Source organism: Nelumbo lutea, chromosome 1, assembly GCF_056320005.1.
Source record: "Nelumbo lutea isolate HS-2025 chromosome 1, American lotus-T2T, whole genome shotgun sequence".
Lineage (NCBI taxonomy): Eukaryota > Viridiplantae > Streptophyta > Magnoliopsida > Proteales > Nelumbonaceae > Nelumbo > Nelumbo lutea.
This window is the reverse complement of record NC_142684.1, coordinates 10,866,023-10,878,456: the sequence shown is the minus strand read 5'-3', so window position 1 is coordinate 10,878,456 and position 12,434 is coordinate 10,866,023. Positions and strand designations below refer to the sequence as shown.

The 12,434-nt window shown below is 39.6% G+C and overlaps 1 protein-coding gene across 2 annotated transcripts in view; it reads right to left on the bottom strand.

Moving 5' to 3' along the window:
• LOC148873502 (conserved oligomeric Golgi complex subunit 1-like) overlaps nucleotides 1-12,434 on the bottom strand; it is a 37,144-nt gene that overhangs the window by 9,506 nt on the left and 15,204 nt on the right. The window contains exons 3-4 of one of the 2 annotated variants that reach the window (XR_016105225.1): nucleotides 842-1,190; nucleotides 126-305 (exon numbers count right to left, since the gene is read on the bottom strand). Coding sequence is in view for 1 of the 2 variants with exons in the window: in XM_088965336.1 (XP_088821462.1) it covers nucleotides 126-305; nucleotides 910-1,190 (461 nt within the window). In the remaining variant the exon portion in view is untranslated. The remainder of the gene's footprint in view (nucleotides 1-125; nucleotides 306-841; nucleotides 1,191-12,434) is intronic. The other variant, XM_088965336.1, reaches the window with a different exon arrangement.

Genomic DNA, 12,434 nt, shown 5'->3' with positions numbered 1-12,434 from the left:
GTCCATATATGTCACTTAGAGAAAAACAGGTCCAAGTCAGCATGTGTAGGACTATATTAGATATATAATAAGCCAAAAAGATAACAAAAGATACAAACCTATTTTAAAGAAATATAAGCACTAACCTGATTGGAAGGTATTTGAAGCGTGGAACTGTGGAACACCGCATTATATTGGACTCAGTATTAGTATGCAATTTTTGCATGCTATCAGTGTACATACGATTGAGTTGTACAAAGAACCCAAAGAGGACAGCATGTCTTAGGTAACACTGTTTCTCATTCTCCCAGAGGTATGGCTCGTATCTGCATGTCAATGAAGTCAGAAAATAACGAGCATATTAAAAGATAACAAAAGTACTAAAGTAGATTAAGATTCCTAAAAATTAATTGATCTAATAAGCTTAACCATAAATGTATTCCTTGAACAGATCACAATATGGTTTTGAGCATCTGATCAAATGAACTTTTAGCCCACAATCTCCATAGATGCAACTTCCTTTCACCATCTCATCCTGGCTTGCAGTGTTTTATTTGCCAAATTTACATTGAGTGGCATGTGAAATGAATTTTCTCATTTTTTTTTATTTTTCATAGCATTTAAACCCATAAATTTGTAAACCAAGATGGAATAATTTACAGAGAATTATTAGAGAATAAATATAATATATTTTTGAAGGGTGAGTGCCAAATTTACATTGAGTGGCATGTGAAATGAATTTTCTCATTTTTTTTTATTTTTCATAGCATTTAAACCCATAAATTTGTAAACCAAGATGGAATAATTTACAGAGAATTATTAGAGAATAAATATAATATATTTTTGAAGGGTGAGATGGTACCAATCGTTAGGTACATCACCACATGGTACTTGCAGATGATCCATGGGAGAAGGAAAATATTAACTCACGTAAGCCAGTCTATAGGATCCAATATTTGAGAAAGATGATTTATCAACTGCATGACACTGTCTCTAGTGGCAGAGTTGGGCTGATTCTGATCTTGCTTCCATCTGAAAGGCGGCTTTGGCTTAGCATTTTTTGATGACTCTTCGTTCTTCTTCAAATCACCCCCAGAGAGAATGTCAGCAATGAATTTCAAATCCAACAAGATTTGCAGGATCCCTTTTTCTGACACCTGAGTGCTATGAGCCTCCAAAGTCGAGAGAAAGTCCCCATAAATACTAACCACCTACAAGATGCATTAAAATCAATATAGACACAAGGAATCAATGAGCACTTCTTGGCACAGAAGTTACTGAAAGTCTGAAACATATTTCTGCACAGGTTCATCTGCATTGTTAAGGAACAGAATGTATTGCTACCAAGAGATTTTAATGAGGAGATGAAAAATAAAAAATAATGAACACCGAAAGAAAAAAGATAGCATGATTTTTGCATTGCACACCCAAAATTTAGATTGTAGCTTAAGTAGGTTAAATTAGTTTTGAGTTTTGGGCTGATAACATTTGTTTTTATTTACAAAGCATAGTTAAGAGAATTATTGGGCCCAAGGCCCATTAGTTTATGTTTTAGACTGTGTGTTTACTTAGTTTTTACAAGTAGCCAACTTTTTTTGATCAATTACAAGTAGCCAACTTACTAAGGGCATACTTGTCTTTGTATTCAGTTTTATTTATGAGTATATAAGCTAATGAAAGGGGCGGCCAGATCTGATTTTTTTGGCTTCTCCACAATCTCTTCAACTTCTCTCTTCTTCTCTTCTCTGTGCAAACCTTCTTTTTCTTTCTTCTTTCTCTCCTTCACAGATTTTAAATCAAAACAGAATTTTTGCACTTTTCTACTTGGTATCAAAGCAACTTTAAGGATCGCTTGAGCTGTTCCATCATGCAACCCTAGATCGGCTGACAGCATGATGAAGTAAAGTGTTGATTGAGGACTTCAAGTAAGCCCAGTTTTTGGATTTTTTGATGGATTTGCAATCCCTTGTAGCAGGTCTAGGGTTTATCACCAAAATCAGGAAGAAATGAAGAAAGGGGAAGAATCCTGATTTAGTAGGACTCTTCAATTTTGACCTAGGAAGGGGCGCTCTAACTTTTTAGGGTTTCTAGAGGTTTTTTGAAGAGGGCAATTCAAGTCTCAGTCTTTTTGGAGGCCTCTAGAGAGAGCGGAAGCCTCTTCTCTTCCTTCTCCCGCTCCTATAGAGAAGGTGTTTAAGGTTTCTAAAGGAGATAAAAATCTTTTTTTTTCATCTCAAATTGATTTCCTAATCTGTTCTGGGAGTTACGGAGAGTTGTGGAGTTGAAAACAAATCTGTAGGTGAAATGGGACTAAGTGGAGGAGGTGTTGGGACCATCACTGCAGTCAAGTTGGATGGTACAAACTACTTAGAATGGTCACAATCTACAAAAATGGTCATTGGAGTTTGTGGAAAATTGGGGTATTTCACTGGTGAAGAGAAGAAATCTAAGACTAACTACTCCCAACAGTTACAAAACTACATGGTGATGACTTGGCTGTGCAATCCCATGTTACCCCATATAAGTAAAAACTTTCTATGGGCTAACACAACTAAGGAGATTTGGGATGGAGTAGCAGAAACTTATTCACAGAGTGAGAATGTTGCTAGAACCTATCGGTTGAGAATCAAGGTGATTGCTACTAGGTAGGGAGATAAGTCTATTGTAATTTATTTTTCAGCCCTCAAAACCTTATGGCAAGAGATGGATCGTTTGGAGACTGTGGTTTGGGAAAGTAGCAAAGATGCAGCAACTTATTAGAAGTTGATAGAAGAATAGGGTATTTGAGTTTCTAGCAGGATTTAACAGTAAATGTGACATTACACAACGGCATATTCTTTCCCGAGACATTGTAACTCTCTCTCAGGCATATGCATTTATGTCTGGAGACGAGAGTAGGAGGAATGTGATGATGAGAAACCCAAGCCTTGAGCAATCATCTCTGATTAGCACAGTGAAGCCTAAGTTAAGTGGGGATAAGGGTGGAAATGAATTGAGGAATGAGGACAACAAGGACCTGATTTGTGAATATTGTAAGAAACCTAAACATACTAGACATACATGTTGGAAGCTTTACCCACACCTTATACCGAGTCGGCTCAAAAACAAGAAGGGAGATGTGAATATGGCAGTGACTGGTGATTTATCAGACCACCTACTACAACTTCTCTAGAGTCTGTTCCAGCAGCTACAATGAGGGCCAAATTGGAGAGATAATATGCAGTTTTTGAGTCAGAGGGATACAACCAGTTCCAGCTCATTATTAGGTGGATAGCAAGGTACAGGTGGATTAGGAAGTAGCTGTTCTACTTTGTTTGCACATATGGGTAGTTCACATGCCACTACAAATTATGCATCCACTACAAGTAAGGAGGAACCTCCTTGGATTATAGACTCAGGAGCCTCAAAACATATGACCAAGATTTCCTCAAAACATATGACCAAGATTTCCACCATCTTCTCCCCATACCACCTCTACTCTAGTAGAGATAAAGTTTCCACAACTGAATCACAAGTTCCCATTGTTGGGAAAGGGTCTGTCATGATTAACAATGCCATTACCCTACCTTTTGTCCTTCATGTCCCTAGACTAAGCACTAATCTTTTATCTGTTAGTAGCTTGACAAATAATTTGAGTTGTTCAGTGATATTTTTTCCTAGCCATTGTGTTTTGCAGGATCTGGAATCAAAGAGGATGATTGGGAGTGGTTGTGAGGTGAATGGAATCTTTGTTCTTGATACGCTTCCTAGTCATCAAAGTCATCGTGTCAACGGGAACAATGAGTCAAAGTCAATGGATCGGATTATGCTTCGACATAATTGGTTAGGACACTTTTGCTTCTTTGCATTTTTTGTTTCCAAAATTGTTTTAAGTCTATCAGTTATCTAGCTTGGAGTGTGAGGGTTGTCAACTTAGAAAGCATTGTAGACATTCTTTTAAAGCAAGCAATAAAAGATGTTCTTCTGTTTTATATATTGTTCATACTGATGTGTGGAGACCATATAATATTTCTTAGATGGGTGACTATCAGTATTTTCTTCTGTTTGTGGATGATTCTTCTCGATACTCTTGGATATATTCGATGAGATCCCATGGTGAGGTACCTTCTTTGGTTCAACAATTCCATCGGATGGTGTTGACAGAGTTTAGGGGACGAATGAAAGTGTTTAGATTAGATAATGTTAGGGAATACTTTGAGAAAAACCTGGCATCATAACTATTGGAGCATGGAGTAGTCCACCAGAGCAGTTGTACATACACTCCACAACAGAATGGTGTAGCAGAAAGGAAGAATAGACATATTATGGAAGTAGCAAGAAGCATGATGGTGAACTCTATAGTTCCAGTTCGTTTTGGGGGTGATGTAGTCCTTACAACATTTTTTTTATTAATTGGGTACCTTCTCATGTTCTTGGATACAACACTCCGTTCAACCTTCTTTTGCCCGAGGGGGATATGTTCCATATTCCTTTAAGGGTTTTAGGATGTGTATGTTTTTCCCATATTCTTGATCCTCACTACTTGAAGCTGAACCCTAAGGCAAAGAAGTGTGTCTTCCTTGGTTATGTAAGAAATCAGAAGGGTTATTGTTGTTATGATCCAATCTCTAGGAATCAGCATGTTACTATGGATGTCACCTTCTTCGAGCCCACACTTTTTTCTCGAGGGGTTCTTCTCAGGAGGAGTGTTTTAGGGAAGGAAGTGAGCAATCTATACCACTTCCTATTCTAGCTCCTTTGTCCACTCCAATGTCTAACCCACCTACTCCACCCACTTTGCCACCTTCATTACGTCTTGTCTCTCAATGTTTTACACAATAGTGCCCATGACAACACAGGGAGGTTGATTCCACAACAAAGGAACCCACATCGCTCCCTATTGGCTCATCAGAGATTCCAAGTTTGACTGACACAAACCTAGGTATGGCCTCTTGTTTCCTCTAATGGGTTAGTTCCTATTAATACTACTACCCCTACTCCTTACACCATTGCAGATGACCTAAATCTCCCTACTACACTCTGAAAAGGGAAGAGTAATTGTACTGCTCATTGCATCTCACACTATCTTTCCTACAGTGGATTATCTTCTTCTTACCAGGCCTTCCTTTCCTCCCTCAACTCAGTGTCTATACCCAGGAGTGTTAGTGAGGCTCTCTCCAAACCTAAGTGGAAGACGGTTGTGTAAGAGGAAATGAAAGCATTGATTAAAAATCAGACATGGGAGATTGTGGATTTACCTAATGGAAAGAAGACAGTTGGATGTAGATGGGTTTATACAATGAAGTACAAGGCTGATGGAGGTATATAAAGGTACCAAGGTGAGACTGGTTGCAAAGATGAATTCAGTTCGGATTCTCCTATCACTAGCAACTACATACTCTTGGCCCCTCTTCCAACTTGATGTGAAGAATGATTTTCTTAATGAAGACCTACAAAAGGTGTACATGGATCTTTCAGTTGGTTTTGGCAGTGATGTGGTTAAAGGAAAGGTATGTAGATTAAAGAAGTCTTTATATGGTTTGAAGCAATCACCCAGAGCTTGGTTTGACAAGCTTAGAAGTGCATTGATTGCATTTGACTATACTCAAACTCAATCTAATCATACTCTGTTTGTGAAAAGGAGGAGATCATTGGTGTCAATACTGATAGTGTATGTGGATAACATTGTAGTCACAGGAAATTATCTGAGTGAAATTGATACCTTGAAGAAGAACTTGCACAAAGAGTTTGAGATTAAGGATCTTAGGGAGCTTAAGTATTTTCTGGGCATTGAGGTGGCAAGGTCCAAGCATGGGATTTTCATTTCATAGAGGATGTATATTTTGGACTTATTACAGGGGATCAGAACCACAGGATAAATGCTTCAAAAAGTGACCTAGTAAAGGATGTTGGAAGGTATCAAAGGTGGGCCGGTTGCTACATTTATATATGACACGACCAAATATCTCTTATGTAGTGAGTGTGGTGTGTCAATACATGCATGCCCCACAAGTTCAGCACTGGGAGGTCATTAACAAGATAATTTCCCATTTGAAGGGACACCCAGGTAGAGGTATACTGTTTGCTAACCATGGACATTTGAAGTTAGAGGCTTACATAGATGCTGATTGGGTGGGGTGCCTAGATGACAGGAGATCTACATCAGGAATTTGCACTCTTGTTGGAGGTAATCTAGTTTCATGGAATAGTAAGAAACAGTCAGTTGTAGCAAGGTCAAGTGCAGAAGCTGAATACAGAGCCATGGCACATGGTGTTTCAAAGCTCCTTTGGGTCCGATCCATGTAAGCGGAGATTGAAGTTGATGTCGAAAACCTATGATGCTATACTGTGACAATCAAGCAGCAATTAACATTGCCTACAACCCAGTTCAGCATGATCGGACAAAGCATATAGAAGTGGATAGGCACTTTATAAGGGAAAGGGTGACATCTAGAGAAATGTGGCTAGAAGTTCCAAATTTTTTGCAAAAAGTCAAAGAATGATGGTCAGAAGGTAGGATTAGGGCTAGAAATAAAGTGGTGAGGTTCTCCAAGAAACTGAAAAGATTGAAGGAAAAGATCAAGAAGTGGAACAAAGAGGAATTGGAAAACTTGAGGACATAAAGGAGGAACTAGCCATGAAAATAAAGGAAGTGGACCAAAAGGAGGCCTAGAAAGAGTGTGGGTTGGAGGATAGACTAGAAAGATGGAACTTAAAAGTGCAATTGGAAGAGATCCTAAGAAAAGAAGAGATTTTTTGGAGGCAAAAACCTAGATGTAAATGGCTTCTGAAGGGGGATGGAAATACCAAATTTTTCCACTCCCTAGCAAATGGGAGGAGACGGAAAAATCAAATTTCCAGTATAGAGGTGGAGGGAAGAGTAGTAACTGCAAAAGAGGAAATTGAAAGATGCTTTGTGAATCATTTTAAGTCAATCCTAGCATCCTCTGATGAAAACATTGCAGAATTGGGAGAGTTACAGTGGGACAGAGTGCCAGAGTCTAAAGTTGTCCTCCTAGAAAGAGCCTTCACTATTAAGGAGATACATGAAGCAATATTCTCGATGGATAGATCTAAAGCTCCAGGGCCGGATGGATTTTCAATGGCTTTCTATTAGGATTGTAGGGAAATTTTGAAAGATGAATTAATGGATGTATTTGTGGAGTTCTATCAAGAAGGGAAATTATCGCTTGGAGAAAAATGCAACCTTTATTGCTTTAGTGCCAAAAAAGGAGGCCAAAACCCCCAAGGATTACAGACCGATAAGTCTAGTGGGTAGCTTGTATAAAATCATTTCTAAAGTCCTGGCTGGTAGGTTGAAGACTGTACTGCCCTATGTTATCTCTCAGAACCAAGGAGCCTTTGTAGAAAGGAGACAAATTGTGGATCAAATCCTAGTGGCAAATGAGCGTGTGGCAGCTAAGAGAAAACAAGGTGGCAAAGGTTTGATTTGTAAATCGGACCTAGAAAAAGCTTATGATATGGTGAATTGGTCCTTCCTATTGAACTTAATGGAAAAGATAGGGCTAGGTGAAAGATGGAGGATGTGGATTAAAGAATGTACTAGCACAGCACACTTTTCTATTCTGATGAATGGGGTAGCAAAGGATTTCTTCTAGGCCAAAAGAGAACTAAGACAGGGTGATCCCTTATCTCCATTCTTATTCACTTTTGTGGCTGAGGTTTTGAGTAGACAAACCATCAAGGCTGATCAAGAAAACCAGTTTAAAGGTTGGAGGATGGGTAGATCAAAAGTGGTGGTGTTTCATTTGCAATTTGCTGATGACATAATCATTTTCTATGAAAGCTGTGATGAATCTAGTTTAAGGAATCTGAAAAGATTGGTGGATGAATTTCAACAGGTCTCAAAACTGAAAGTCAATTGGCGAAAAAGCTGTGTAGCTGGAATCAACATTGAAGGGGGGGACATCCGAGCCATGGCAAATCTGCTAGGTTGTGAAGTGAAAAATTGGCCTCTAGAATACTTAGGTATGCCCTTAAGTGGGAATCCAAAAGCTGAAAGTTTCTAGAAACCGGTGGTAGAGAGGTTCATAAAGAAGTTGGCAATGTGGAAGAGAAATTATATATCCCTGGGGGGAAGAATCACCTTGATAAAATCAACCCTAGCAAACCTACCTACTTATTTCCTTTTCACCTTCAAGATACCGGTGAAAATAGCTAGGAAGTTGGAGAAGATTATGAGGGATTTTTTGTGGGAACCAGGTGATGAAAAGAAAGATCATTTAGTGAAGTGGGAGCAAGTCTGTTACCCTAAGCAGCAGGGTGGATTAGGTATAGCGAACCTATTAAAGAAAACAAGGCCCTTCTTAGGAAATGGATGTGGAGATTCCCTTGTGAAGAAGAAAGACTATGGCACAGAGTCATTAAAAGCTTACATGGTGAAGCAGATAACGGCTGGGATACAAAACTAGCCCCCAATGCAGCTCCATCTTCTCCTTGGAAGGCGATCTTTGAGCTATATCCAACTTTTCTTCAATTTATCAGGTTTGATGTCAGTTGTGGTAACAAAGTCTTATTCTAGGAAGACCTTTGGGTTGGGGAAGTGGCTTTTATGGTCAAATTCCCAAACCTCTACTCCTTATCAAACCATAAAAACAAACTTGTTGCTAGGCTGGGTGTGCTTTCAGATTCAGGGATCTCTTGGGATTTTGGTTTCGGAAGAGGGTTGAGGGAAAATGAGTGTGAGCCTCTAGTGCTTTTGATTTCAACATTTGAGAAGGTCTACTTGGACCAATCTATAGCTGATTGTAGAATTTGGTCCCCAACTTCTGATGGTTTATTTTCCTGTGCATCTTTCTTTGGTTTGCTCACTCACATTGATCCTATGGGAGTGAACTTCCAAATGAGAGAAATCTGGTCTAAACTGATCCCTCCAAAAGTACAAGCTTTCTGTTGGGAAGTGTTCCTAGGGAAGGTAAACACTTGTGATGTTCTACAGAAAAGGAGGCCAAACAATTGCCTCTCTCCTCATGTGTGTGTCCTTTGTTTGGGATGTGGTGAAACCCTAACCCAATTATTTTTATCTTGCTCTTTTGCTTCTGGTATTTGGAATGTTGTTTGTTCTCTCTTTGGATGCAGATGGGTTCCCCAACAGGATGTGGTAAGTCTATTCAGCCCCTCTTTCCTGTGTCAACAAAAGAAAAGAGGAAAGTGCTTATGGAGGGCATAAGATCAGCTACAGTATGGACTATATGGGAGGAAAGAAACCTAAGAATCTTTTCTGGAAAGAGCAAAACAAAGGAGGAAGTTATTGAAGCCATAAAAATCAGAACTGCACATTGGGTAAAGACCATGGAGATATTCAGAAACTACTCCACGAATGAGATACTAAGAAATTGGGCTGAAGTGGCACAAACAGATGTACCCAAAGTACTTGTAAGCATGGAATGGAAGCCACCAGCACTAAACAAATTAAAACTGAACTTCGATGGGAGTGCTCTTGGCAACCCAGGAAGGGAAGGCATAGGGGGTGTGTTTAGAAATCATCTGGGTGTGGTGGTGGCACTCTACTCAGGACCAATAGGTATTGGTGACTCAATACAGACTGAATCTCTAGCCCTACTTCAAGGTCTAAAGGTGACTGAGCAGATAGGAACAACAGACTTAGAAATAGAAGGAGACTCACTATTGGTCATCTCTTGGGCCAAAAACATCACATCAGTACCTTGGAAGCTCAAATTTATCTTTAAAGAAATTGACACACTTGCAAGGAAGTTCAACTCTCAATTTGGTTGGGTCAAACGGGATGCAAATGGGATGGCGGATACCCTAGCAAAACAAGGGGCAAATAAATCTTCATTGTACTGGGCAGAATTGTAACTAATTAGTGGATATTGCAGTCTGTCCCTCTGCAATCTTTATTTACTGTAACTTAATTTCTCTGTCATTAATGAAAGTTTTTTTTTACTGATCAAAAAAAATATATGTTGCATCTGACTTGCAGCTTGTTGATGTTCTTACAAAAGGTGTTGCATGAAACAAGCTGGAGTATGATCTACGCAAGTTGGGAATGTGTGACATCTATTCCCAACTTGAGGGGGAGTGTTGAGTTTTGGGCTGATAACATTTGTTTTTATTTACAAAGCATAGTTAGAGAGTTATTAGTTTATGTTTTAAACTAAGAGTATTTACTTAGATTTTACAAGTAGCCGACTTACTAAAGTCATACTTGTCTTTGTATTCAGTTTTATTTATGAGTATATAAGCTAATGAAAGGGGCGACCAGATCTGATTTTTTTGGCTTCTCCCCATTCTCTTCAACTTCTCTCCTCTTCTCTTCGCTGCACAAACCTTCTTTTTCTTTCTTTCTTTCTCTCCTTCACAGATTTTATATCAAACAAAATATTTGCACTTTTCTACTATTAGTTATTGCACTGCATTGCAACCATAAAGCAACATGTTCAAGTCAACCTACCTAATGGCTGTTGGAGTATTCCAACAGCCCAAATTTTACAATATCATTCACAATAAAGCCCAAAACAGGTGCTTTTTACCTTTATTTTGCTAGTGAATCCACTATCCCATTTTCAGTTTTACAAATCCACTTCAACCTAATATTCATCTCCCTTGATAGACCCTCCATCTCTCTAAAGACATGCTTGTAGATCCAAGAAGCTAAATTGCATTTCTCTCTTCAAGATATGATTAGTCTTGAGTCTCCTTCTACTTCCAAATGACAGAAACCATGTTGCTGCTAATCTTAGCCCTTGCAGTAGATCCCCCCCCCCTAATGGAAGCCCAAGGTACTCGATTGGCCAACCTTTAAGCTCACAGCCTAAGATCCCCACTTGCACTAGAATCTCATCATCCACCATGCTAATCCCCGCTATACAACTTTTCCCCAAGTTTACCCTCAAATTAGAGGCTTTTCGAAGGTGTTAATTAGTTCCCTCAGGTTTCTCAAAGTTTCTTGATTGCTACTCTCACAAAAGAGAATTATGTCATCTGCAAATTGCAAGTGGGTTACTATTACCTCATTCCTTCCAATCCTCCAGCCTTTAATCAAGTTATCAAGATCAGCCTTTATAATAATTCTGCTTAGGACTTCCACTACCAAGGTAAATAGGAACAGGGGCATGGGATCTCCCTATCTCAATCCTCTTTTAGCCAAAAAGATCTTAGCTACACTTTTTTTTTTGACAAATGAGAGTAGTTTTATTAATTCAAAAAATAGCAGTACATTCAGCCTTGGAAGAGGCATGAGGTGTTACCTCCCCGTAGGACCGAGTCATAAAACTAAACAAACACAAGCCTGAAGCACAGTTACAAAGTGGCCCAAAATAGATCTCCCCTTGGACACCCCTTGCTTGGCCAGAGAATCAGCCATTGCATTTGCTGATCTGCTGACCCACTGAAACCTGACTGACATATTCCTTGTCAGCCATTTAACTTTCTTTAACAGATCCCTGTAGCCCCAACAAGCTGTCTCTGGACTTGTCAACCAGCCTACTACTACCTTGGAATCCCCTTCTACTATCAAATTATTCACTCCAAGTTGACTGGCCATCTGTATACCTTGTACCGCTGCTAGTATCTCTGCCCTTACAGAATCACCAACACCCACTGGTCCTGAAAATAAAGACAGCATGTTGCCATCTTTGTCTCTCAGAATCCCTCCTATTCCGGATGGCCCTGGGTTACCTTGGCACCTACCATCAAAATTCAATTTTACGACTCCATCCGGTGGGGATTCCCACTCAGCTTGTGATTTGTTCTTTGTGGAGACTGTAGAAGCCACTGCTGCCCAGTTTCTCCTTAAGTCATCAAAGGAGTAATCTGCCAACAAGTGTGAAGATTTCAGCCACGAGACTGTCCTTGTCATTATGCACTCCTTGATCTCAGCAAGACTTCTTTCCTTTTCTTGAAATATTCTAGCATTTCTCTCCTCCCATAAAGTCCACAAGGTAGCGGCTCTGATACATTTCCACATTAGTTTCTCTCTTTTTGTCAATCTCCCAAAGGCAGCCAGAATGAAAAGCAGCTTTATTTCGCAGGGCAAGTTCCACCTGCACCCAAATATTGAAACAGCCCAGTTCCAAATATTGGCAGCAAAAGAGAACGATATCAGTAAATGGTTACAGTCCTCACCCTTCACTTTACACAAGAAGCACCAATTTGGGGACAAACACAAGTAAGGTTTCTTCTTTTGCAAGTTTTCCACCGTATTGATCTTACCCAAGTAGGCTTCCCAACAGAACACTGCTATTTTAGGAGGAATTGGCCTTGACCAGACCTCTATAACAAGGAAAACCTAAGAGGAGGGGTTGGAGCAGAGGGCTTTAAAGAAAGAAGCACAAGTGAAGGAGCCAACCGAGGTTAGAGACCAAACCCTTTTATCCGGGTTAGGGGGGTCCAGGAACACCGAGTCTAGAAGCAACAAGAGCTCTGAAACACAAAGAAGTTCTACATCCCTTAACCCTCTTTGAAACCCAAAATTCCAGTTTAAAGCAAAAGGG